Source organism: Xenopus laevis, chromosome 8L (assembly GCF_017654675.1).
Source record: "Xenopus laevis strain J_2021 chromosome 8L, Xenopus_laevis_v10.1, whole genome shotgun sequence".
Taxonomy (NCBI): Eukaryota; Metazoa; Chordata; class Amphibia; order Anura; family Pipidae; genus Xenopus; species Xenopus laevis.
Genome location: NC_054385.1, coordinates 130,075,127 through 130,100,525, shown reverse-complemented (window position 1 = coordinate 130,100,525; position 25,399 = coordinate 130,075,127). Strand labels below are relative to the sequence as shown.

At 38.8% G+C, this 25,399-nt stretch overlaps 1 protein-coding gene across 3 annotated transcripts; it reads left to right on the top strand.

Moving 5' to 3' along the window:
• Nucleotides 1-1,295: 1,295 nt before the first annotated feature.
• Nucleotides 1,296-23,602, top strand: XB5897271.L (type I TM-receptor XFL1.5 L homeolog). 3 transcript variants are annotated; one of them, XM_041573691.1, is made up of 15 exons: nucleotides 1,296-1,456; nucleotides 2,673-2,690; nucleotides 4,260-4,520; nucleotides 8,165-8,425; nucleotides 10,998-11,279; nucleotides 12,872-13,153; nucleotides 15,791-16,081; nucleotides 16,796-17,065; nucleotides 17,945-18,256; nucleotides 18,387-18,527; nucleotides 20,290-20,317; nucleotides 21,010-21,080; nucleotides 21,888-21,959; nucleotides 22,394-22,419; nucleotides 23,163-23,602. In XM_041573691.1, exons 1-15 carry the CDS (start codon nucleotides 1,426-1,428, stop codon nucleotides 23,253-23,255), a joined length of 2,439 nt encoding a protein of 812 aa, XP_041429625.1. In that variant the 5' UTR covers nucleotides 1,296-1,425; the 3' UTR covers nucleotides 23,256-23,602. The 3 variants fall into 3 exon arrangements, with proteins under 3 accessions (XP_041429625.1, XP_041429624.1, XP_018086498.2); XM_041573690.1 differs by having other exon boundaries at nucleotides 2,670-2,690; XM_018231009.2 differs by lacking the exon at nucleotides 12,872-13,153 and having other exon boundaries at nucleotides 2,670-2,690.
• The last annotated feature ends 1,797 nt before the right edge of the window (nucleotides 23,603-25,399 follow it).

The window sequence follows — 25,399 nt, the reverse complement described above, 5'->3', positions numbered from 1 at the left end:
ACAAGGTTACAGATATATAGAAACATTGGGGTAACAGTCACCCTGCTATAGTTCCAGGGTTACCCAGGGCACAAATAAGCACTCACCCCAAATCTCACCCTAACTGGCCTTCAGACTGGGCCCCCTTAGCGCACCCTGCTATAGTTCCAGGAGTTCCAACTATATATATATTAATATACATATATATTTTTTGTTTTGTTTTACATTGAAAAATATACTTCTCAGTTAATTTCCCCTTCTATTGTAGAACAATTGGTTTTAATCATTTAGAAAAGGAAACTATTAGTGTAAATGAGGTGATATTTTCATACCAATAACTAGTGTTTTTTACGTGTCATTTGATGTTGCATTTAATTTAATGTTTTTGCATTTTATTCATCAGGGTTATCTGCATTGTCTGCTGGGCACAAACACTGTACTTTTCTACCTTTATTTATGAGCAGTTGTACAGTTGTGGTTTATAACAGGGAGTAGGGGTTCCCCAACACCGCCAACACACACAGTTCCTCCTGCTGAGCAGCTTTATTAGAGACAAAGTTCATTGACTTATTCTTTGCAAAGAACTGATGAAAACATTCTGTGGAGGAAAGAGGAAGGAAGGGGGAGAACGTGAGAAGATTCACAAACGCCCTGAGCCTGAGGAGTCCTGTCGTTGTCTTTATTGATAGGACCCATAGGGCCAGATTCAATTCAGTGAGAAAACATTATCTCCTGGTTTATTATATGGTGAAAACTCATGGTCAGGATTCAATTTGAGGAGAAAAAACATTTCTCCAAATTCAGTTCCAGTTTTTTCCCCATAGACTTCAATTGAGTTTTCCCACGATAAACCGTGAGATACGTTTTTCTGAATTGAATTGCATCTCAAATTGAATCTCGTCCATGAGTTTTAACGCAATAAACCTTTGTATCTTGAATTTCCAAATGGCTGGAACCTAATGTTTATACATAATAAGTTAAGTTGAAAAAAGTTCAAGTTTAACCTTCTAAACTCTATTTTAACCTGCCTAACTGCTAGTTAAAATAGAGTTAAAAGCTTGAATTTGCATTATTTGCATATTATTATGATGATGACGATGATTATTATTATTATTTTCATTATTCTTGGAATTATGCTTACTCTGCTTTATTCTCTTCAATAGAATAACTAATAGAAATGTAAATATATTGGGAACCATATCCACTACTGAACTGCTGTCACTCAGAATAATGGAGCACAAAGGACGGCTTGACAGCATTTGCTCTTTATTTGCCCAGATTAAGTGACATTATACTGATTGACATTAAACTGAAAATGAAAAACATGAAACACAGATGTGCAGCAATTTGTTCTGAGCTAAAGGAAAGGGGAAGTGAAAATGAGTTTTGCATGTGTCTCCTGATGTACAGTCGCCCCCCACTCTCATATACACTGATACAGACACCATGTCTCCTCTCCTCATACTCATCCTGCTCTGTGAGTTCTCTTTTATTTCTTTTTATATTTATCATCTCAATTGTCTTCTGTTTCTTGGAAATCCCTAATATAGATCAAGTGCATTTTACTGCCCTGGGTACCCCTGAAACTATAGCAGGGTGACTTTTACCCCAATATTTCCATATATCTTTTGTTATGAGCTAAGGAAGCCCAGCCTGAAGGCTAGTTAGGGGGAGATTTGGGGTGATTTAGTGTTTATTTGTACCCTGGGTACCCCTGGAACTATAGCAGGGAGACACCCCAATGTTTCTATATATCTGTAACCTTGTTATGAGCTAAGGGGGCCCAGTCTGAAGGTCAGTTAGAGGGAGATTTGGGGTGAGTGTTTATTTGTACCCTGGGTACCCCTGGAACTATAGCAGGGTGACTGTTACCCTAATGTTTCTATATATCTATAACCTTGTTTTGAGCTAAGGGGCCCAGTCTGAAGGTCAGTTAGGGGGAGATTTGGGGTGAGTGTTTTTTGTACCCTGGGTACCCCTGGAACTATAGCAGGGTGACTGTTACCCCAATGTTTCTATATATCTGTAACCTTGTTATGAGCTAAGGGGGTCCAGTCTGAAGGTCAGTTTACTCAGGTAACAGCCTGTGCTTCTTATTTACTCAGGTAACAGCCTGTGCTGAACAGCCATTGCAGCGTGTGGGTTTTTATAATAAATACCCCACAATAAGATGGATGTATTCATGCCAAAATGTTCTCATTTTTCAGATTCTCTTTGAAATTGGTGTTAGCACAAAAAATGTCAGTTAGGATAAGGTTTGGGGTGAGTGTTTATTTGTACCCTGGGTACCCCTGGAACTATAGCAGGGTGACACCCCAATGTTTCTATATATCTGTAACCTTGTTATGAGCTAAGGGGGCCCAGTCTGAAGGTCAGTTAGGGAGAGATTTGGGGTGAGTGATTATTTGTACCCTGGGTACCCCTGGAACTATAGCAGGGTGACCGTTACCCCAATGTTTCTATATATCTGTAACCTTGTTATGAGCTAAGGGGGCCCAGTCTGAAGGTCAGTTAGGGGGAGATTTGGGGTGAGTGCTTATTCGTGCCCTGGGTAACCCTGGAACTTTAGCAGGGTGACTGTTACCCCACTGTTTTTTTTTGATCTGTAGCCTTTTTTGTGGGAAAATTATTATAGTATTGATTTATAAATTATGTGGTACAGATATGTTTTTCTTTGTTTCATTTCACAGCAGGTATTACAGAAAATCAAGGTAAGTGCTGTCAGAAATGTCTTCTAATCGAGTTGTGTGGATTCCTTGTGCTTCTTATTTACTCCGGGAACAGCCTGTGCTGAACAGCCATTGCAGCGTGTGGGTTTTTATAATAAATGCCCCACAATAAGATGGATGTATTCATGCCAAAATGTTCTCATTTTTCAGATTCTCTTTGAAATTGGTGTTAGCTCAAAAAAAATGTTTTAGCATATACTGTATATATATTGCCCATTTCATTCTTAATCACTATTCAATATGCATAAATGACAGTTGTTCAATGATTTGTAGAGCTATTTTTAAATGTAATCTCTATTCAGCTCAGTAATTTCTAAAGCAGGTTTTTTTTTTTTGTCTTTTATCATTTGCTGCACTGCTGGTTCCCAATATGTGACTATTCAGACAATGTAGCACTAGTCAGTTTGCCTCCAGCCAATTCTCCAATTCCCATGATGCCTTGTATGTTCTGTAATTAACAGCCCTGGACCAAAGATTTTTTGTCTTTCAAACTGCCATTGATTTCACTAAAATGTTTATATGTAGAAGCAATTCACTAAAGGGCAAATATTCACCTGCGAAGGCTTCGCTACACTTCGCGCCACTATGGCAGTTCACTAAAATGCAAAGTTGTGTCTCCGCAGTGGACCCCTGGTGAAGTTTCGCTAAAGTAAATTTCGTCAACGCGAGCATTTCATGATGATTGAAACTTTGTTAGAACTCTTACGCTAAGGTCAATTTGAATAGGGCAGAGATGCAAATGCTTGAAGTGGCCACTTATTATTACACGTGTCCAAGGAAGCAAAATAAAGACAAAAGAGATCCTCTAATGTCCTAGACCTGAGCTCACCCTAAAACAAATGTGGCATGCCCCTCAAAGTGTAAAAAATAATAGTTACATCTTTTAAAGATAATGCCGCTTTAAAATATGAAAAAACGCCAGCGTTGTTTAGAACTTTTATGACTTTCGGGCATACAGGATATGATGTCACTGACATAAGATTGGGGAGGATGTTGCTTCATCTTATCAGTTCGCCAGGTCTAAGAGGTTCTGTTCTGTAGAATTTGCACTTTAGTGAATTTGTGGAGTAACGGTCGTTCGCCTGAACGAAAATTTGCCTCTCGATAGGACAGGAAAATTTGCTAGCGATGTACTCTAATACTAGCGAATTGTCCTTTACGCCTGTTACTAAATTGCCGGTGTCCCAGCAGATGGGATAATTTTCTCTAGCGACGGCCAAGGCCCTGGATTTCGGGCTGTGGTGCCCTGAAGCCACTGGGTCCTAGTGCCGACTCCCACGCTCACACCGCCCCTGCCCCTGCGTGCGCATGCAATGGAGCACTGGGGATGATGTGTACAGGAGTCCCCAGTGCTCCCTTGGATTGCGGCTGGGCAGCATGCCGCCACCTAAAATCGTGCTGCCCTAGGCCCGGGCCATTGTGGCCTCTCCACAAATGTGGGCCTGTAGAGTCACTTAGCCTTTTAGTAAATCAGCCTCTACGGTCTGTGTTATAGAAGTAAATTGAGATTGTGCAGAGGCATACTGTAGACCTTTTTTGTTCCTTATTCAGGAGATTCCTCTATACCCTTTGTGAGCTTTGATCCAAATTGGGCCACTGTATTCACCAAGGAATCTGTAACTCTCACCTGCAATGTGGATCCCCCTGAACCAAGAGACCAGAGCTATTATTGGTACAAAGACAACAATTTCATCCGTATGTATCAAAAGAGTTTTAAAATTGACAACCCCATAGTGAAATATGGAGGAAGGTATCAGTGCCAAATCAGTAAAGGCAATAAGAGTGAAGCTGTCAGACTCCAAGTCAGTCACGGTAAGTGTTGTCTTCTTGTTTATAGGATCCATTGGGCCAGATTCAATTCAGTGAGAAAAAGGTTTATCACATGAAAACACATGGACAAGATCCAATTTGAGATGCAATTCAATTCAGAAAAATGTATTTCACTGTTTATCATGTGAAAACTCTATTGAAGTCTAAGGTGAAAAGTTTTTACTCATCGAATTAAATTTTGTCCAAGACTTTTCTTGTGATAAACCAGGAGATAACTTTTTCTCACTGAATTGAATCTGGCCCAATGTATTCCGTTTTCTCATCAATGAATAGTCATGGGCGAATCTCTCCCGTTTCGCTTCGCCAAAAAAATTGCGAATTTCCCCTCAAAATTCGTGAAAAATCGTGAAAAAGGAAAGTTCACTAAAAATTCATGATATTCGCCCATTTTGACGAAAAATTTGTGAAATTTGGACGTTTTCACAAAAAAATTTTGAAATTTGGACGTTTTCACAAAAAATTTGTGAAATTTGGATGTTTTCATGCAAAATCAAGCAATTCGAACCTTTTTGCAAAAAAATTGACCAATTTGAACGTTTTCACGAAAAAATAGTGAAAAATTGAATTTGCCGCAGGCGAATTTTCACTGAAGAATTTTCACGAGAGATTCACGAATTTATTCACCGGCGGCGAAACACGGGAATTCGCCTCAAATTTGTGCCTGGCGAATTTATTCGCCCATCACTATGAATAAATAACAGCAGATAAACTGATAATTTAACAAAAGTAAAAAGGTAAAGAAACAGTTTAATGAAGGGGTAATATTTCCATATGAACCATCCCAATTATGTGGAGGTTTCTTTTTCTCCTCAACTACGTTCTTTTTCCTCTCTCATTTTTCTTACCTTAGTCTCTTTTCTTTCCAGGTCCACCTATCATAAGTAGACATGGGGGGCAGTTATTAAAAGGGAAAATTGTTCCCCTTTTTTTCCCATTTAAAAAGCATGTGTGTCCAGGGTCTGCCTGAGCGGAGGCTTTGCTCTGCATCTTTCTAGTTTTTTTCATCCAATGCAAATTTCATAAACTGAATGTTGTATAAGTTAGGCAAATGGTAGGAGGTGGAAGGGGAGCTACCTTAATACCACCCCCCACCCATGAGAATAGTGCAGCCATAAGCAGATAGGACTGTTTTCATGGACGTAGGTCTGTTCTTTGAGGATAAGGAAGACACTTTTATAAGCTAAGCTTACAGCCATAACAAATGAAAGAGCTTTTTAAAAAGGATACACCACCTTTTTGAAACACTTTTTCTTTGAAAATCTCAAAATAGGTGAAAAGGACTCACTGCAGCAGCAGCAAGAATATTTATGAAAGAAAAAAAAGGTTTATTAGGACATGTGTAACGCATTTTGTGCCAAATAGGCACTTACTCATAGGCTAATCATCCCACCCCTGTACAAACTTTTTGTAAGGGTGATGACCAATCAGAATAGGATACAACACACAAAGCCTTGTCCAATCAGGAAAGGTTACATCACACAGAACCTTAAAGGGATACTGTCATGGGAAAAAACATTTTTTCAAAATGAATCAGTTAATAGTGCTGCTCCAGCAGAATTCTGCACTGAAATCCATTTCTCAAAAGAGCAAACAGATTTTTTTATATTCAATTTTGAAATCTGACATGGGGCTAGACATTTTGTCAATTTCCCAGCTGCCCCAAGTCATGTGACTTGTGCTCTGATAAATTTCAGTCTCTCTTTACTGCTGTACTGCAAGTTGGAGTGATATCGCCCCTCCCTTCCCCCCCAGCAGCCAAACAAAAGAACAATGGGAATGTAACCAGATAACAGCTCCCTAAGACAAGATAAAAGCTGCCTGGTAGATCTAAGAACAACACTCAATAGTAAAAACCCATGTCCCACTGAGACTCCTTCAGTTACATTGAGAAGGAAAACCAGCAGCCTGCCAGAAAGCATTTCTCTCCTAAAGTGCAGGCACAAGTCACATGACCAGGGGCAGCTGGGAAATTAACAAAATGTCTAACCCCATGTCAGATTTCAAAATTGAATATAAAAAACCTGTTTGCTCTTTTGAGAAATGGATTTCGGTGCAGAAGTCTGCTGGAGCAGCACTATTAACTGATTCATTTTTAAAAAAAAGAATTTTCCCATGACAGTATCCCTTTAACCAGTAAAACTCATGTGAACATGAATCAGCAGCCACATATCATGCAAAAACAGTGAGGTGAATATAGACTTTATTTTGTGAATATAGTGGAAGTGTGCCTTATACTTCACTAATATTAGACATTCAAATTTTCTCTTAAATAACCTCCCAGTGTCATTATGAGTATATTCAAATTTTTTAAAAAAATCACATAAATTCGAAATTTGACCTTTGATAAATGGGCCTCTAAAAGTCAGATTTGATTTAAATGGTCCAATAGGATCAGGGCAGCTCCCATTGACTTCTATAGGACCTCAACAACTTTAATTCAGCAAAGTTCTGTACTAGAGGTTTTTTTAACGGTTTTAAAAAAAATAGGAAAACCAAAAATTTTTAGAGATTCCTGGTAAAAAAACGAAATTAGATTGTTAGTAAATGGGCCCCTAGGTATTACGTTTGAACTGATTTTCTCCTTCTTGGGGAAAAAGGGAGGGGGTGATATCACTCTAACTTGCAGTACAGCAGTAAAGAGTGATTGAAGTTTATCAGAGCACAAGTCACTTGACTTGGGGCAGCTGGGAAATTGACAAAATGTCTAGCCCCATGTCAGATTTCAAAATTGAATATAAAAAAATCTGTTTGCTCTTTTTGAGAAATGGATTTCAGTGCAGAATTCTGTTGGAGCAGCACTATTAACTGATTCATTTTGAAAAAAAAATTTCCCATGACAGTATCCCTTTAATATACAGTCAATACCACCACCTCATTGAGCTACTCTTTGGAAGAATGAGAAAATGAAAACTGGAATTTTTTTGTCCAAAAAAAGCAATACATTTCAATATTGCTGCATCGTGTTGAGAAATCACATAAGAAATCTGTCAGTGACTCACAGCACGAGTGTGATTGTTGCAAATGGAAAAGAAATGTTTGGTTGAGGATTTTATTTTCATGCTTTATTAGAAGGCAGTTTTATTTAGGGGGTTATTTAAAGTCTGAATGCTAAAAACTCAAAACATTTTTTAGTATAAAATATTGAAAATTTTTAGTGGAAAAAGAATTCAAATTTTTGGAGATTTATTATACCCCGAGGCTGCAAAAAGTCTCAGACCTGCCGAAGTTGTATATAAGTCAATGGGAGATGTCCTTATCCTATTTTGGAAGTCTGCATTGGGTTTAGCCTGAAAATCTGATCATTTCAAAAACAGGAAAAAATCATACAATTTAGGGATGAAGCCCAAAAGAATAGTGCAAAGTGATTTTTTGGACGACTTTTTCTGGTTTTACCCTGAACCGATTAATTTGTACTTTTTGAATAATAAATAAGGGCAAATCATGGATTCCAGTTTGGTCTATTTAAAAAATCTGAAGAATTCATATTTTGATAAATAACCCCCTACATGTTATTGAATTGAAAACCTTTCAAACGCTCCAAATGAAATGTAATTCAGTGTTTTCTAAAAGTAAGGTCCACAATGTACATGACAATCCAGCATTTGCAATGTGTCTTTTGCTTTCAGGTTGGCTCGCACTGAAAGTACCAGCGTTTGTATTTGAAGGGGATGAATTATATGTGTCCTGTGCAGGGTATCCTGGGTATTCTGCCAGAGACGCTGTGTTGTACAAGGACAATAAGGTTATAGGATCCTCTCCCTCTGATGCCGATTTTCTGGTTGGAAGAGCAAACATGGCAACGAGTGGTTTGTACAGATGCACCCGACAAGTGAAGGACGGTGTCATATATTATAATTATGCTAGTGAAGAATATATTTTTGTAAGAGGTAACTTGGATGACATTTTTGGGTAGTTCTCACTCTTCACGTTGTTGTTTTGTTTCTTTTGTTTTTGTCATCTCTTCCTATTGCTCCATTGTTTCTGCTTGACCCTGATTGTAAGTTAGAAATCTGCTCACGCCATTGCTAAGTGTGTCAGCTGTGAGGATAGGGTTAACCAGAGTTTGTGCCTCAAATTCTGTTTAGAGGTTGATCTGGTAAGAAGGAATCGTTATGAAAAAGTTTAATAATAACAGCCTGCTTTGCAAATTTTGATAACTGGGCAAAACCTGAAAATACATGAAGGGTGTCCAAATTGCCATATCCCCTCCAGCATAGAGGAGAGCGGGCTGGGAAAGGGCAGTGTAATTGTACTGGGACATAGAACCAAAACATCAGTATTTTGTATATTTTTTCCTTTTGAATGTAAATATTTGGATCCATCACCATGGCACAATGCTATATATATATTTATGGTCAGCATTACTGCAGGACTAATGTCCCTTCCAAGAGAAGATGCAGTGCAGGTATGTATTGGCATAATAAGAGATTGCTGACCTCCCCCCCACACACACAAAAAAAGTAAAAAATACTTTGGTGGAGCCCAATGCACAAAAATATTTGAGGGGTCCAAAGCTGCTCCCTCCCACAGCTCTGAACCCTAGGACCCTCATGTTCCCAAGTCCATCCTCTACTTCCTCTATAGTTAAGCCACTGGAGTTATAATTGGTCACATAAGCCACAGAATTTGAACTGAATGCTTGATCATATACAGGTATAGCATCCGTGATCCGGAAACCCTTTATCCAGGAAGCTCCGAACTAAGGAAAGATTGTCTCAGTTTTACCAAAATAATCCAATTTTTAAAAAATGATTTCCTTTTTCTGTTTAATAATAAAACAGAACCTTGTACTTGATCCCAACTAAGATATAATTAATCCTTATTGGAAGCAAAAACAGCCTATTGGATTTATTTAATGTTTACACGATTTTCTAGTAGACATTGTTTTTGATAGTAATAATTAGAAATGCAGAGCATTACATCAGTAATGACACAGTGGACAGACACATTTTGAACTTTGTATTATGTATTTTTAAAGTTGTATAACCCTAATTTGGTTACTGCCTCTTCTAATAACAACTTACCCTTGGCAATCCAGGGGCCCCGAGTCCCCTTTGCATATAAAAAGTACTGGGAACTGGGAATTACAGTGCAGTGCCTCCACCTAGTGAACACTGAGGAAAACACCGCAGGGGGATTCCATTAGGAATAATAAAACAGACACAGTTTGCAAATGAAACAAATATAAACTTTATATAAACTGCAGTAAAACTTGGGCAAACTAATACACCATGCACTCCTACACTGGGGACACGTGGGACACTACCTAAATCACTATAAGGTACTTAACTGTTGCTCCAGCACAGTCCTTTTTTAATATCAAATCCTCCAGAAGGGGTTAATAACCACACAGTTCAGCTGAAATGTCACTTCCCCAGAGCTCTAATTTCCCAGGTAGTGCTACCATTTAAAAAAAAAAACCTCTCCCTTTGGAATTTAGCAGCAGCTCCCATGTAGCAGGTAAATATACAAGACTTGTCTTCACTTTGGGGCCCCACGCTTGTATCCTTGCTAGTATTGGGTGTCTCACTCACCGGGGTGCTCTCAGAAGTAATCACACTGGAGATTATAGGCATCTCTGCAGCAGGATCAATCTCACCAGTGGCACCTTTCTCCTTCTGAGTCTCTAGCAGCTTGGCAGGGAACAGTCTGGGCTCAATCTGTACCTCCACAGATTCAACAGATTTAACAGCTTCTCCATACTTGACAGTCTTACAGCTACTCGTGCTGGCTCTGTTCAGCTCTCTGGTAGACCCCCGCACATTTGGCTCCAAAATCAGGCACACCCTCTCTCTCAAGGATGCAGTGGGGTGCCCAGCCAATCGGATTGCTCTCCAGCATGTAACTGGGCTGGATGATTTCACAGGCAGAAAAACAGAGGAAGGATTCCTCTTGTCCCCTACAGTTGCTTGAATTATTTATTAATTACATATAGAGATGTGCCAAATCCTGGTTTTGGTTTGGGATTCAACTGATTCTGAGTCTTTTTCTGCAGGATTTGTATTTGTCTGAATCCAAGCACCTAGCCAATACAACATCACTGCTGTTGAATATCGATATTTTATGTGTAAACTGTCAGTTTCATGAAAACTAAGGGGTCCATTTACCAATGCACCCTCAACTGTGGGTGCTCAAAAATGGACAGACTACAGATTGCATATTGATGTAATGTATTAAGGTATTTTAATTTATATGCACTTCTGCACTTAGTTGTTTATGCACCCATCCATCAAGACTTATGCAACTATAATGCAATGTATAACCAATTTGCAATAAAACCTGAATGCAATTGGATATGTTCTGATGCATTGGGTGCAATTGCATCACAACTCAATGGCCGCAATTACACTGGATTTATAGAAAAATATGCTGTGATATAGTTGAAAAACAGTAACTTGTGTCCAAAATTGCACTTATTATTCTAAACTTGCATTATTTTAAACATTGTTCTGGTTCTAGAGCTGTTCTCCAAACCAGTGATGGAAGTGAATCTAAATCACCCAACAGAAGGAGATCACATGACCATAACATGTGACACAAAGCTCAGCCCACGCAGAGCGACTACAGAGCTGCAGTTTGTTTTCTACAGAAATGGGCACAATGTGCAGGGATTCAGTTTTTCCAATGAATACGATGTCTCCTCTGTTCAGCTGGGGGATTCTGGGAAATATACCTGTGAGGTTAGAACAAAAAAACAGACTGTGGAGAAGAGGAGCAACGAGATCAATATCCAGGTGACAGGTAAGCAAAGCTTCACACTTATAGGCTAGTTGATTTAAAAGGAAATGTAACTGTTGTTAATATAATTCCTCATTTAATTCAAAATTTAAGCATACTTAAAACCCTTTTAAGATGCATGTTTTTGTTTGGATGGGAGTGGCATGGGTGTGCCTAACTGTAAATATGTAAGGAGGTGAAATAATTTCATTTCAAAATGTAAATAGTTCAGGCTATATTGAGTTCAAACAGACAGTCCAGTTGGCTTAGAGGTGGGATTACCTTCAGGAGCCTACTGTATATAAGGAAGTGCAAGGGCCACACACTACTTTGGCCTAACATCATCAACAGACAAGTGAGATCAGGTGGGTACCAGGCCCTTGCTAGGATTATATAGAGATAGAGAGAGAAGATTGTTACCAGATCACTGTAGAAGTGAGAGGTAGATATGGTAGCAAACAAGAACAGCTTGAGTCCCAACGAGCATTGAGTATTTGAGGGTAGAACTCTAGTCGATTAGGGAATTGGAGCACTCAGTTGGAGGTTAGTAGAGAACCTATGGGCTGTAGTGAGAAAGTTAGGCACTGTATGCTGTACACCACAAAGAAGTACATGTACATCTTTACTTGGAGTAGAGGCCCCCTCAATGGCTCTACTAGTACAGTGTCATAATTCCACATAACAGGGGTAAGCTTCATAAGAAGAATGCTGTGTGTCCATGTGAGGATTAGAGAGGATCCTCTTAGAAGACTTTTAGGGTAATTGAATTGCTGGTCAGTTGCCTCCAGTCTGCCCCTATGAACCTGTGAGAAGCTGCTAAATAAAAGTCTGCCTTGGTTTTTCACATCAAAGTGTGCCAGGCTTACTTCTTAGAGCAAAGGCTTGGAGCGTACCAGTTCCAAGTACCAATGTTATAAACACAACAACGAGGTCTCTCTTAAAGGAGAAGGAAAGGTTTGGTGCACTTGGGGGTGCCAAATGTTAGGTACCCCCAAGTGCTTGTATTGACTTACCTGAAATCCCAGGGCTGGTGCTCCTATCAGCAGAAAACTGCACCGGCCCGGGGTTATACCAGTGAGCACCACCGATCGATCTTCTTCAGGCTTCTTCTTTCTTTGCGTGGCTGTGCATGAGCAGTAGAAGCCGGAAAAAGTCTGCTATTTTATACAACTGCGCATGCGTTTTCCCCGAGAAATTTGAAGAAAGAGGAAGTCGGAAGAGGGTCGCTCCGTGGTGCTCACTGGTATAACCCTGGGCCGGTGCAGTTTTCTGCTGATAGGAGCACTAGCCCTGGGGTTTCAGGTAAGTCAATACAAGCCTAACATTTGGCACCCCCAAGTGCACCAAGCCTTTCCTTCTCCTTTAACTGCCTTTTTCTTTCCCGGGTCATCCTGTGAAGAAGTCTATGGAAGCTATTTTCTTTTATTAGGGGAATTTACTGTATGTAGAGAATGCTAAGAGGGCTAGTTTCAGTGAAATCTGCTTTTCAGTTTAATTGCTTCCTCCACCCAGTGGTAGTATGAAGAAATTAATTAGAAATAAGGGATATATCATGCTTTTCTAAACACTGTAACATCAATAAACATTGCTATTTGACAACACTGTTCTGGTTCTAGAGCTGTTCTCCAGACCAGTGATGAAAGTGAATAAAAATCCCCTGACAGAAGGAGATCACATGAGCATAACATGTGACACAAAGCTCAGCCCACACAGAGAGACTACAGAGCTGCAGTTTGCTTTCTACAGAAATGGCCACAATGTGATGGGATTCAGTTTATCCAAACAATACGGCGTCTCCTCTGTTGAGCTGGGGAATTCTGGGAAATATAGCTGTGAGGTTAGAACAAAAAGCAATACTGTGCAGAAGAGGAGCAATGAGATCAATATCCAGGTGGCAGGTGAGCAAAACTTTGCACCTGATCCAAAAAGCAAAGCTCATAATGAGTGTTAAAACTGCAAAGCACTAACACTAACCCTAATAGCACTTTAACAATATACCGTAAGTTAACACAGAATAGCACTTTAACAATATACTGTAGGTTAACACAGAATGAATTAAGCTACTGATGGAGTTAGGTCTTCCACATTTTGGAAATGTACTGTGCAATTAGCATAAAACAAAAACTTAAAAAATTCAAATCACTCAACACTGATCAATAACTGGCCCCTTAATTGGAGACAAATTATTATAGAGTGAACTCTATTTATTTTAAACAATGCCATTTTTGGAGGAACCCCCATGAACCTATGGAGGATTTATAATACAGATAATTTTTAAAAAATCTCTGAAGAATATTATTATTTGATTATAATCACTTAAAATGTAGAACAAGCTCGACTGAAGAGAACTGCATTATATTATTATAGTATTTCTGATACAGTAAAATTTCTGCCCAAAACATTTTAGAATCTCTATAGGGCTCATATATAAATATTTTGGAAGGGTGCAAAAAGACTGTGACAAATATGCTTTTGAACATTGCACCCTTTCCCATGTGAGTGTCTATGAGCGCAAGTTCTTGAACACAAGAATGGACAATTTACTTTTTTTAATTCATCTTCTCTTTATTAACAACATCCATGGAAAAAGAATGTAATTTGCTGAATATTTGTTTTTTTTTATGTATTTAGTCTTTGTATTTCCTTTACAGTATTGTGAACTCTTTATGAATCAGCTATAAGATATTTATTTGTCTGGGCATAAATACAATGTATTATTAATTGTGGACACGTCTCTCCATTTTGGAACTTTGAATTAAACAATAAACTCTTATTGCACCTTTTTTTCCATGACTAATTAGGCTTTCGAGATAAGTGATCCTTAAAGGGATTCTGACATGATTTTTATGATGTCGTTTTTATTTCTAAATGACACGGTTTACACTGCAAATAATTCAGTCTACAATATAAAATTTCATTCCTGAACCAACAAGTGTATTTAGTTGTAATATTGGTGTGTAGGTGCATCTCAGGTCATTTTGCCTGGTCATGTGATTTCAGAAAGAGCCAGCACTTTAGGTTTGAACTGATTTTTGGCAGCCTGATGTTTCTCTTACTCAGTGTAACTGAATGTGTCTCAGTGGTACCTGGTTTTTACTATTGAGCGCTGTTCTTAGCTCTACCAGGCAGCTGTTATCTTGTGATAGGGAGTTGCTATCTGGTTACCTTCCAATTGTTCTGTTGTTAGGCTGCTGGGGGGGTGATATCCCTCCAACTTGCAGTATAGCAGTAAAGAGTGACTGAAGTTTATGAAAGCACAAGGCACATGACTGGGGGCAGCTGGGAAACTGACAATATGTCTAGCCCCATGTCAGATTTCAAAATTAAATAAAAAAAAAACTGTTTGTTCTTTTGAGAAATGGATTTCTGATGCATTTTGAAAAAGAAAACAGTTTTTCCCATGACAGTATCCCTTTAAAGAGAAATTCCATAAATCAAGAATTTAAACAACTTCTATTTATTAACAGCATACGTGAAAAATGAAACCCCTAAGATTGTACTTTGCTGGATATTTCTGAAGTTGTGTGACCCTTCTTGTACTTAGTCTTTGCATTTTCTTTACAGCATTGTAAAACGCTTTATGAATCATCTATAAGACATGTGTGTGTCTTGGACTAAAGAAAATGTATCACATTTCCACCTTTGTGCAGATTAATACTACAATACAACCTCCTGCCCATATATATAATATGCAAAACACCTCTGCAGCCCTGATTTTTAGGTAGAACACATTTTTGGAACCTAGCTTCATAATAAATGGCCAATCATGAGGCTCATATAGTCATATAACCCTTTGTCATGTGACCATATTAATTATAGGAGTCTCATTTTGTTTACAGTTCTTTTGGCATGTGTAAGCATACTATTGCATATCTCTGTTGGTAGTTGAGTACAGGTATGGGATCTGTTATCAGGAAACCTGTTTTTCCAGAAAGCTCCAAATTACAAAAGCCCATCCCCCATAGACTCCATTTTATCCAAATAATCTAAATTTGTAAAAATGATTTCCTTTTTCTCTGTAATAATAAAACAGTCACTTGTACTTGATCCCAACTAAGATATAATTAATCCTTATTGGAAGCAAAACCAGCCTATTGGGTTTAATTTAATATTTATTTGATTTACTAGTAGACTTAAGGTATAAAGAACCAAATTACAGAAAGATCCATTATCTGGAAACCCCCGGGTCCCGAGCATTCTGGATAACAGGTCCCATACAACAAACAACCATTTTCTAGAAGAACCAAGGAACATGTAATATATTAAGACGTGCCATGTCTCAGAGAGTTTCAGAGCGTTACAGTAAACTGCAATTTCTTTATGACTATTACCAGCTCCTGTAGAAAGAATTATAAACCAAAGTCAACCTGTCAAATGATGTTGGAACTGATTCTGCAATGTGGCTTATACTCTTCATTGTATTGTTAATAGATATCCAGACAAGCGATCATACTAAATCAACAAATGATTCTACAAATAGTCTCATTATTATAGAACGTCTATATCACTTCTATATGTTTATGCTTTTTATCTAGCTCAACAAGCTTCCAAGGTCACAGTGAGACTTGAACCACCCCAAGGGCAGATTTATGCAGGAGAGAAGTTGGAGGTATTTTGTTCTGTGGACAAAGTGGCTGATTCATTGACATTTTCATGGTGTAAACACAATGAATTGCACTGTGAAGGGAAGACGGCACGTTCTAAAGAGCAACATTTTGTGGTGGAAGCTGTACCTGAAGATTACAGTGAGGAATATCAATGCATTGTTACTAGAGAATATACTCAGGATTCCATCAGAAGCACAAAAATCAAGATATCTGTCAGTGGTAAGAAAATTGACTTTTTGTTATCGTCTCTGATATATTTTATACCTAACTAACTTTGCTGATTACTGTGCTGATTTTAATTAGTAAATTAACTCCTAAAGTGCTTTAGCTACTCTCCTAGCCCTGCAAATTGTAACCTTATTAAATAAAGTATTGCATTGCTGTTACATTTTATTTTATCTTACTTTTCAAGCAGTTATATTTTTATTTACAGCTGTAATATATATATACAGTATATATATATATATATATATATATATATATATATATAGGGATGTAGCGAACTGTTCGCCGGCGAACTAGTTCGCGCGAACTTCGACTGTTCGCGTCCGCCGAATGTTCGCAAACGTCGCGCGACGTTCGCCAATAGGCGTTCGCGTCAAAAATCGTTCGACCATTCGACCATTCGATCGCTAAAATCGAAGGATTTTCGTTCGAATCGAACGATCAAAGCCATTGGATTGAATGAAATCATTCGATCGAATAGCTTAAATCGTTCGATCGAACGATTAAAATCCTTCGATCGTTCGAATCGAACGATTTTCGGATGTTCGAAGTTCGCGAACAGTTCGCGAACTGTTCGCATTTTTTGCCGGTGTTCGCGAACGGCGTTCGCGAACACATAAACGGCAGTTCGCTACATCCCTATATATATATATATAAAATATCATAATATTAGATATCACATCTCAGTCTTCTCTTCCTTCGTTACAGTCAGACTACCCCTGCTGACAGTAAGTCTTAAAGAAGTTGCTGTGGGTGATATAGTGGTTCTTCTCTGTGAGTCCAAGAGTCGCTTCTTCCCCAAGGAATATCAGTTTTATCACATGGAGGATTTCTTAGGAAGCATCAAAGGAGACCAGAAAGCAGCAGCACAATTCAATGTGACCATCACTTCTCTCACCATGGCTGGTCCCTTTATCTGTGTAGTGCAGAATAATGTCTTCAGTCCTAAGAGTGAAGGAGTCACTTTGTTTGTGATGGGTAAGGGCCTCCAACCACCTGCATACAGTAATTCATGACAACTGTATAAATTGAGAGATACTGTAATTAAAAGCAGGACTATATCTTACTGTAATGCCTGCTTGGCACAACTAAATGGAAGTACAAGAAGCGTGCTTTGGGGCAAGTATGTGTAACCCTTTGTTGGTACACTCTCTATTTTGGTGCAATTGCTATGGCGATCAGGTGACCTAAGCCTCTTTGCATGAAAGATACTGGGAACTGTGTTTTACAGTGCAGTGCCTCCATCTAGTGGACAGTGAGGAATTACACCTCAGAGGAGTTCCACTAGGAAAATAGACCACACAATTGTAACCAACTTAGAGTTTTACAGTTTATATAGAAACTGTAAAAGAATGAAACACACAGTACACAAAACACTCCTGCACTGGGGACATGTGGGGACCTGTCTAATTCACTAGTAGATATCCCACTGACTGTCTAACTAACACAGGACTTTTATAATCACAGTCCCAATCAACTCCGGAAGGGATAACACAAGACACAGTTCAGTTCAAATGGCATGTTCCTTCCCAAGAGCATTTAGAGCACTACCTTTTGGGACTCAGTAGCTGCTCCTTGGCAACCCTTGAATTTGACTCCAAATCCAGGCTCTTACTGTATCCTCCTCTTTTTCCCAGACTACTCTGGGGATTCCAAACAAGTAACTCCGCTGCCTGTAACCGAGTTTGGTGATGCCACAGGCAAAACGGGGGAAGTCATGTCTTATCCCCCACATATGTTGAACAAATGGGGTCAATAAACACATCTGTGTGCATTAAAACAAAATACAGGAAAAACGTAATTCTATACTCTACATACTGATTGCTTGTCAAAATAACAGTATTGTTTTTTTAACAGAACCGGTGGAAAATGCCACCATTAGTCCTGGAATAGATGTTCTTGAGGTCATGATGGAACACAGCCTGTGTTTGACCTGTTCTGTGGCAAAGGGCACCAATCCATCATTCCTCTGGTTTTACAATAATGAGAAAGTAGAAAATTTTCATGTCTCGGGATTGTATCAGGTTGAGTATGAATCCGAGAAGATACTCTGTGTAGATCCTGTGCAGCAGCATCATGCAGGGATATACCAGTGTCAGGCCAGTAACCAGCTGCCTCACAACAAGACATTCATCGCAAAAAGCCACATCGTCACCATAACTATTACAGGTGGGGCCAACTGAGTTACATGACTTTTTACATATAATTTACTCTCATCTACTATTCCGTTGCATTACATCTAAAACATGTTACAGGCTACCTGACCTAATTACTAACGTTGTGTACTTTTTTTTCATAGAGAGGAGCTATGCAGTGATGGGCATAGGAATCACTTTGGCATTGCCGATACTCGTCGTTGTCATGGCTCTTCTTCTCTACAAGTTCAGTAATGCAACTTCCTTATCTTTCTTCTTCTGCCACTTTTGCCCACCAAGCCCAGGTAATAGTCAATCATTATCCAAGATGTAAAAAAGAAGGGACAATGATCTATGTTATGTAAATGAAGTGATTTAGTGGGACATGTTAGATCATTTGAGCTAAACATCTAGATAATATTCCAGAAACAATGTGTAATATCCCTGCACAAGTATAGATGGAGCTCTAGCGATTCCTTTAGGTTTCTGGATATATCCCATGAATGCTTATTTGACTGTGATTGCTGGAGATATATTTCAGCCATTCCAATTAGATTGTAGATCAGCAGGAGATATCTCCTTAACAAAAAATGTTTGGATAGTCAGTGCTTCTCAAGTGCTTTGATCCACTTGTCTAGGTCATGTCTAGCTTGTGTCTAGCTCAGTGTTACATTTAGCTTTCATGTAAGGTATGGAACCCATAACACTTTAAAACCATGAATGGTTTATACATTGAATGGTCCTTCCCCCTACTAAAGATGAAGTAAAAATCGCATGACTCTTGCATGTTATGCCAAATCCATGGCAAAAACGTAACAGCAAATGGTTCAATGGTGCTGGAAGATATTTAGTAGACTGTAGTGGGTCAACTGACCCAATGTCTAGAAAGAACAAACGTACAGTATCTATATGTACTAGCCAATTGGATATAAATGGATGACTATAATGACCAGCAAAACAATATAAGCACATTAAATATATTAAAAGTGGTAAAACCATGATATCATCCCATAAGTAAAAGTATAAAAGCTAAAGGTACCACAGAGAGAAATGCCTCAGTGATGTTAGCAGTAATTCAGATAAAAAGTAACTGGGTGTAGAGACTGTGCAGGTCTGTTTTTTAGACCCATGCCCAACCCAACCCTCAGCCTGACATAGACCCGATTAACCAACTTTTCAACCTCATGGATTACCAGCTGACCATGTCTACATACTGACCCATGCCAAACCCATCTGGAAATGATGCCACTCCAATGGCTTTTTTTATTAGGAAACTTCGATTTTCACTTGTTATCCTTGGAATGGTCATCTGTAGCCCACCCCACTGCAGTGGATTGGGTACCCACTGTAGGCACATGAGGTATATTCTGGCCTAGTCCATTGCAGGTATTCCGGGGGTACCCGACCCACTGCACGACTCTAACTGGGTATTCCTGGTAGTTCTAATTTTATACGACGTTATCACCACTTTCATGCCTCTTATTACCACTTGTAAAGGAAAAATATAAGTAATAATAATCTCTCGCTAATTATATGGACTACTTTTCTGAAGTATATTCTATTGTCTTATTTCATCAGAATTTAACTGATTGGTAAATTCCTGAACTATCCAGTACTAAATTCCTTGAGTTGCACTACTGTACCTAGCTTGAATGTAATAGTGTCAACAATCCTGAAGGTTCTAACATTTTCATCTTCATCAATTTTTCTACTTTGGGGTTCTGTTTCATAGGGAGGAATAGATACGTTTTTCTCATTAGTACAACCATGGTGACCTTACTCTAATTCATATATACACAATTATGCACACAAATAATGTTTTTAAGAGGAATAACCTCACCAACACATGTTTTCCTGGGCATTTAGGCTAGAAAACATTTGGGGTTAACCCTGAATTGGAATGTGGCACTGTTTCCCTTTAATTTTTATATTTGTATGGTAATAAGGAGATTTAAGACAATGTGAATCTATGCTTTTCGATGTTGTGATCATTCTGGAACTCATTTGTTGCCTGAATACTGTTGTGAGCTCCTAGAAAGGTACAATTACATTTTATTGCTCTTTCAGGTGGTTCATGTAGTAATACTCCAGCTAGGTGAGTAAATGCATATTTTCATTCATTATCATTGTTTTTTGCCTACTCTACTTATCTACTAAAGAGCAATTAGAGGGGGTGGCTGGGGAGATGGGGTTTAGGGGTTGAGTATTGTAGATTTTGGTGCCATGTATGCACAGTATATACTAAATACTTGGTTAGTTAAGTAGGATTTAATTCACTTTTATACTAAGACCCATAGAGCTGAATGTTCTGACCCAACCAAAGAACAGGACTCAAGTTTCTTCAAATTATTTCTGGAAACCATATTAGAAATATCCAAGGCCACAACTGGAATCCTTAGGTCCCTAGCCACTGGCAAGTGGACTAAGTCCTTTATGATACCCCAATATCTTGGGGACAAGATATTGCTTTGAAATAAACTGGAGCAAGAAGGTCAAAATATTCTTTTAGGCTGCTCAATTTATTGGACTCCCTATAACAGCCTTGACAGTGATGACTCTTATGGCAACAGACAAACCTTAAAAAAAGGTTGCTTGGCAACCATCCGAAAATCAAAGCTTTGCTTGGACTAGTTTTTCATGTCATCTCTACCCCATGATTTGTTGCTTTAAAAGATACTTTATGATATATTCGTCAACATCCATACAGTAGGGAGTAAACTATTCCTTTGGGTTTAGCACTGGTTGTGATAAAACAAATTAAATTTCAAATATATCAATTTTTTCAAGACAACAAGAAACAGCAAGACACCAGGAAATGGACAGAGATTCCAGTTGGGAGCAGAACCAGTACATTGATGGTCAGTGAATACAGTATGTCTAATGAGTGGGGTAATAATAGAGGAAGCAGAGGAGGCAAACCCCCGCAACTGGGGGGAAATGTAGGCTTAGGTAGAAGAGCAGCCAGGAAGTGGGTGTATATATATATATATATATATATATATATATATATATATATATATATATATATATATATATATATATATGTGAGCTGGCGAGGGGATGCAAGTGGATGAGGGGAGGGGGCTGGGGCCGAGTAGATAGCAAGGAAAAGAAACCTGTTATTCCTTTACACAGAATACTAGTTGAGCTAAAAACGTTGCTGACTTTTTTGAGTCCAAAATAAAGTGACTATTTTCAGTTTAATGGCTGGTTAGATACAGACAAACATCTCCGTGACAGTATAGAAACACAGAAATAGAGAAATGTGGCCCAACCAGTGGGTATTGCTCATATATATCAAGATCCCCAGGTTCAAGCAGAGGCTGAAAAGTGTCTCCTGTTGGCAGTTGAATTGTTAGATAGGGGGCAACTTCGGGCACACAACAGTTATGATAAACTTGGTTTAGTAATGTAGCCCGCTCGCACACCCAGGCCTTCGGATATTCAGCGCCTGGTGTACAGTGTTGGAGGGAGCGGCACCCTCCACAACAAATGATCCAAGAAAACACTGGCACTCAAGGCAAGCAAATGTAGGGCTATACCCTTGCATGCTTGACAAAGGGGTCTGACCCCGAAACGTAGCACATTTGCAGAATAAAACTTGCAAGTGTTTTCTTGAAAACTTGGTTTAGTCAAATTATGTAACAGTCTGTATTATATTTTAGCACCAATGGAAGACCCTGCAAATGAAAAGGATGTGTGTTACACCTACATAGATATCAAACCCACTCCAAAAGGTCAGTACCAGTCTAATACATTACAGCGTGTTTAGGAAGCACCATTGCCCCTATACATACAGTGCATCAGTAAAGGAACTTTAGGAATTTGTTTGCTCTGCTTACCCATAGGTCATAGATTCTGCGTTTTTCTTCTCGATAAAATACGCAGCCGAAAAGAACGTGGTCCATGTCGCAGGTTTGGGCTTTCTTGCTGTTTGACTTCAGTTCATGCTGAAAGTCTGTGCATTTGGATACCTTTAATCTGAGCCATAAAATAGGACAGGGTTAGTCTTTGTGAGAGAAAGGAAGAAGACAAATTTGCTTATTTACCCCCTACAGAAGCACAACATTCTCTAAAACTTATAACATTACAAATTGCTTATAGGAACAAGCTGAAACTGTAATATACTGTATGTGTAGAGAAACTAAACCATGCCATTTGTATTTTTCAGGTCCATCTGTTCCCACCAGTGAACAAGTGAGTCTTTAAATCTTGAAAATGAATATGGAAGCATAGGCGGGTCTTTAAGTCAAGGAACTAATAAAGGAAGAGTGAGATTGATTGGCTACTAGCTTTGTCTTCCTTGTTTATTGAAAGGACTTAGGGGATAGCTACTATTTTTTTAACCCAAAAAAGTAAATCCTACAGTGTTGCCTTTACTTTTCATCAGTATCAGGTCTGCAAGTTAAATCAAATAAGACAAGCGTCCTCCAACTCTTCCTTCCTTGTATTATTGACGATTAATTGTTTGGTCATTTTGTGCTGTTGATGTCTATGATAGTTCTTTGTGGTACCTACACCACCAGTAAAGGTGACCATGACCCTTGAGTTATATGCATTTGGCAAGGTTACAAAATGAACAGATTTGGCCCAGCCATGTGCTGAGGAAAATAGGGCTGATCTGATATTATCAAGCCTGATAAATATCTGTCCAGTTCTCAGCAAAATATTGAAGACCAGGTAAACATGGGGGTGACACGTGAGCCAATAATCATCTTATTTAGTTTGGAGGGCGTCACTTAAGTACAGATAGAATTTGCTTAGACTGAGGGCAAGATGTGCAGTAGGTACAGAGTAAGTAACCATAGATTAAATCATCAAACAGGACAAGCCTCTTCCTGCCCTGACTCTCCCTGCCTGACTGTGTGGAGTATGGATGATTAATTGATTGGTGATTTTATGCTGTTGATGCCTATGCTATTTCTTTGTGATTTATTTAGGGTGAAGGCTCTGTTACATACGCTGTTGTGAAGAGTTCTGCCATTCAAGGGGGACCCAAGTCTATCGTCTATGAGAACTTCAATGCCAAGTAACGTCAGTAATGAAGTCTATGAATGGATTATTAAATAGTGACGTATTTGTGAATACTTGTCTATGGACACTTACTGAACAGTTACTCATTAGTTCACAAGAAGACACTTCTTTGAAGTTGTTGCTAATGGTGCCAATAAGTCAGACACATTATTACTACAGGGATAGGAACCACCAGTATCCTAATTAAAAACTAAAAATGTTGTTAAGTTCCTTTAGCTGGAAGAAGAATGTTGAATACTGTACTTGAGTACCCATATCATGTCTTTTTCTAATGAAATCAGAACTCCAACATGTAGGCATGTGAACTGTCTCCTCTGATATTATAATAAAGTTTTCTTATTTGTGCCGCAATTGTAGTTACTGTACCGTCACAGACAACATAAAATAATGACCATTTTCAGTGTTTCTTAATTCATACTATATAATATTTACATTACATGATTCCAAACATTATTACATATGAAGCTATAGGGGCCCTTTAACAGAAACCTGATTCCATTTGTGGTTATTGAAATAACATTGTCTGACATTGAACAGGAAGCAGTGGTTTCCTCTTTCGTGTATTTGTTGAAACTCCTTTATATATATATATATATATATATATATATATATATATATATATATATATATATATATATATATATATATATATATTCAGATAACTCAGATATGCAACATGCGAGTCTATACTCTGTGAATGAATACAAGCAGGAAGAAAGAACCACAACCACACGCTATATTTTAGTTAGAGGGTAAGAGGAGTGGTACCTACAACACCAGTAAAGCTGACCATGACCCTTGAGTTATACTCATTTGACAAGGTTACAAAATGAACAGATTTCTGCCTAGTTTGGCCACCCATGTGCTGGGGAAAATATTGCTGACCTGATCATCTTGGATCAGACTAAGGGCCTATGGAGACCCCATCATCCTATCTTACCCTACAAGAGTTTCAAACATGCCTGATAAATATCTGCCCAATTGTCAGCCAAATATTAAAGGCCAGGTAAACAGGGAGGTGACACGGGAGCCAGTAAGGTGCTTATTTAATTTGAAGAGGGTCACTTAACTGCAGATAGAATTTGCTGAAACTGAGGGCAAGATGTGCAGTACATACTGGGTATCTATGAAGGTTTTCATTCATCCAGATCGTGGTATATCTAGTAGAAGTAAATCTAGAGCAACTGGACTTGCTGATTAATCATTGAAGATGTTTCACTACTCATCCGAGCAGCTTCTTCAGTTCAACTGACTGGTGTGGGAATCCTCGGCATATAAACTCTTCCACTAATCCAATCACAATGGTGCAGTGTAACTATTCAAATATACACTATTCAGTGTTCACATTTTGGACAGGGAAGACAGTTAGTCTGAACGAGGTATTACAGAGGCTTTTTCATGTTAAGGTGGAGAAAACATCCCTAAACAGAGGAAGGGGACTTCAACATCACCTGTATGCTACATACAATGCTCTTCTAACAACTTTATAGGCAAAAATAACCGGCACACAGGACATAATGCAAGTGGGGAAACCCTTGTTTATTGTACAACATTACAACTCAATAAACACGCAGGAGTTTTTCAACTTGCATCGTGTCGTGTGTGCGGTTAATTTTTGCCTATTAGTATATTGGAGGGTGCCATTCCCTCCTACAGTGCAATGGACCATCGTAATAGGAGAAGCCAGGGTGTGCTGTGGATCTTTTCTTTTTGGTTCTAACATCGTTACCTTAGCGGTTTCACAAAACTTCACACCTCTATTTATGCAACTCTCACAAGTAATAGGGATGTAGCGAACGGCGGAAAAAATGTTCGTGAACATATTCGCGAACTTGCGTCAAAAATGCGAATGGTTCGCGAACGTCGCAAACCCCATAGACTTTAATGGGAAGGCGAATTTTAAAAGCTAGAAAAGACATTTCTGGCCAGAAAAATGATTTTAAAGTTGTTTAAAGGGTGCAACAACCTGGACAGTGGCATGCCAGAGGGGGATCAAGGGCAAAAATGTATCTGAAAAATACATTGTTGACACAGCGCTGCGTTTTGTGCTGTAAAGGGCAGAAATCACACTACGTCACTCAGGTGATGTTTCTGGACACGGAATGTGAAAAAGCTCACACAGCTAGGTGGCACTTGGTTAAAG

Excerpts from the sequence above, each read along its gene's own strand:
- XB5897271.L (XM_041573690.1), top strand. The coding sequence starts at position 1,426 with ATGTCTCCTCTCCTCATACTCATCCTGCTCT. Across the intron at positions 18,528-20,289 it reads CTTTTGCCCACCAAGCCCAG|GTGGTTCATGTAGTAATACT; the intron begins GTAATAGTCAAT and ends TTGCTCTTTCAG. Across the intron at positions 21,960-22,393 it reads TATCAAACCCACTCCAAAAG|GTCCATCTGTTCCCACCAGT; the intron begins GTCAGTACCAGT and ends TGTATTTTTCAG.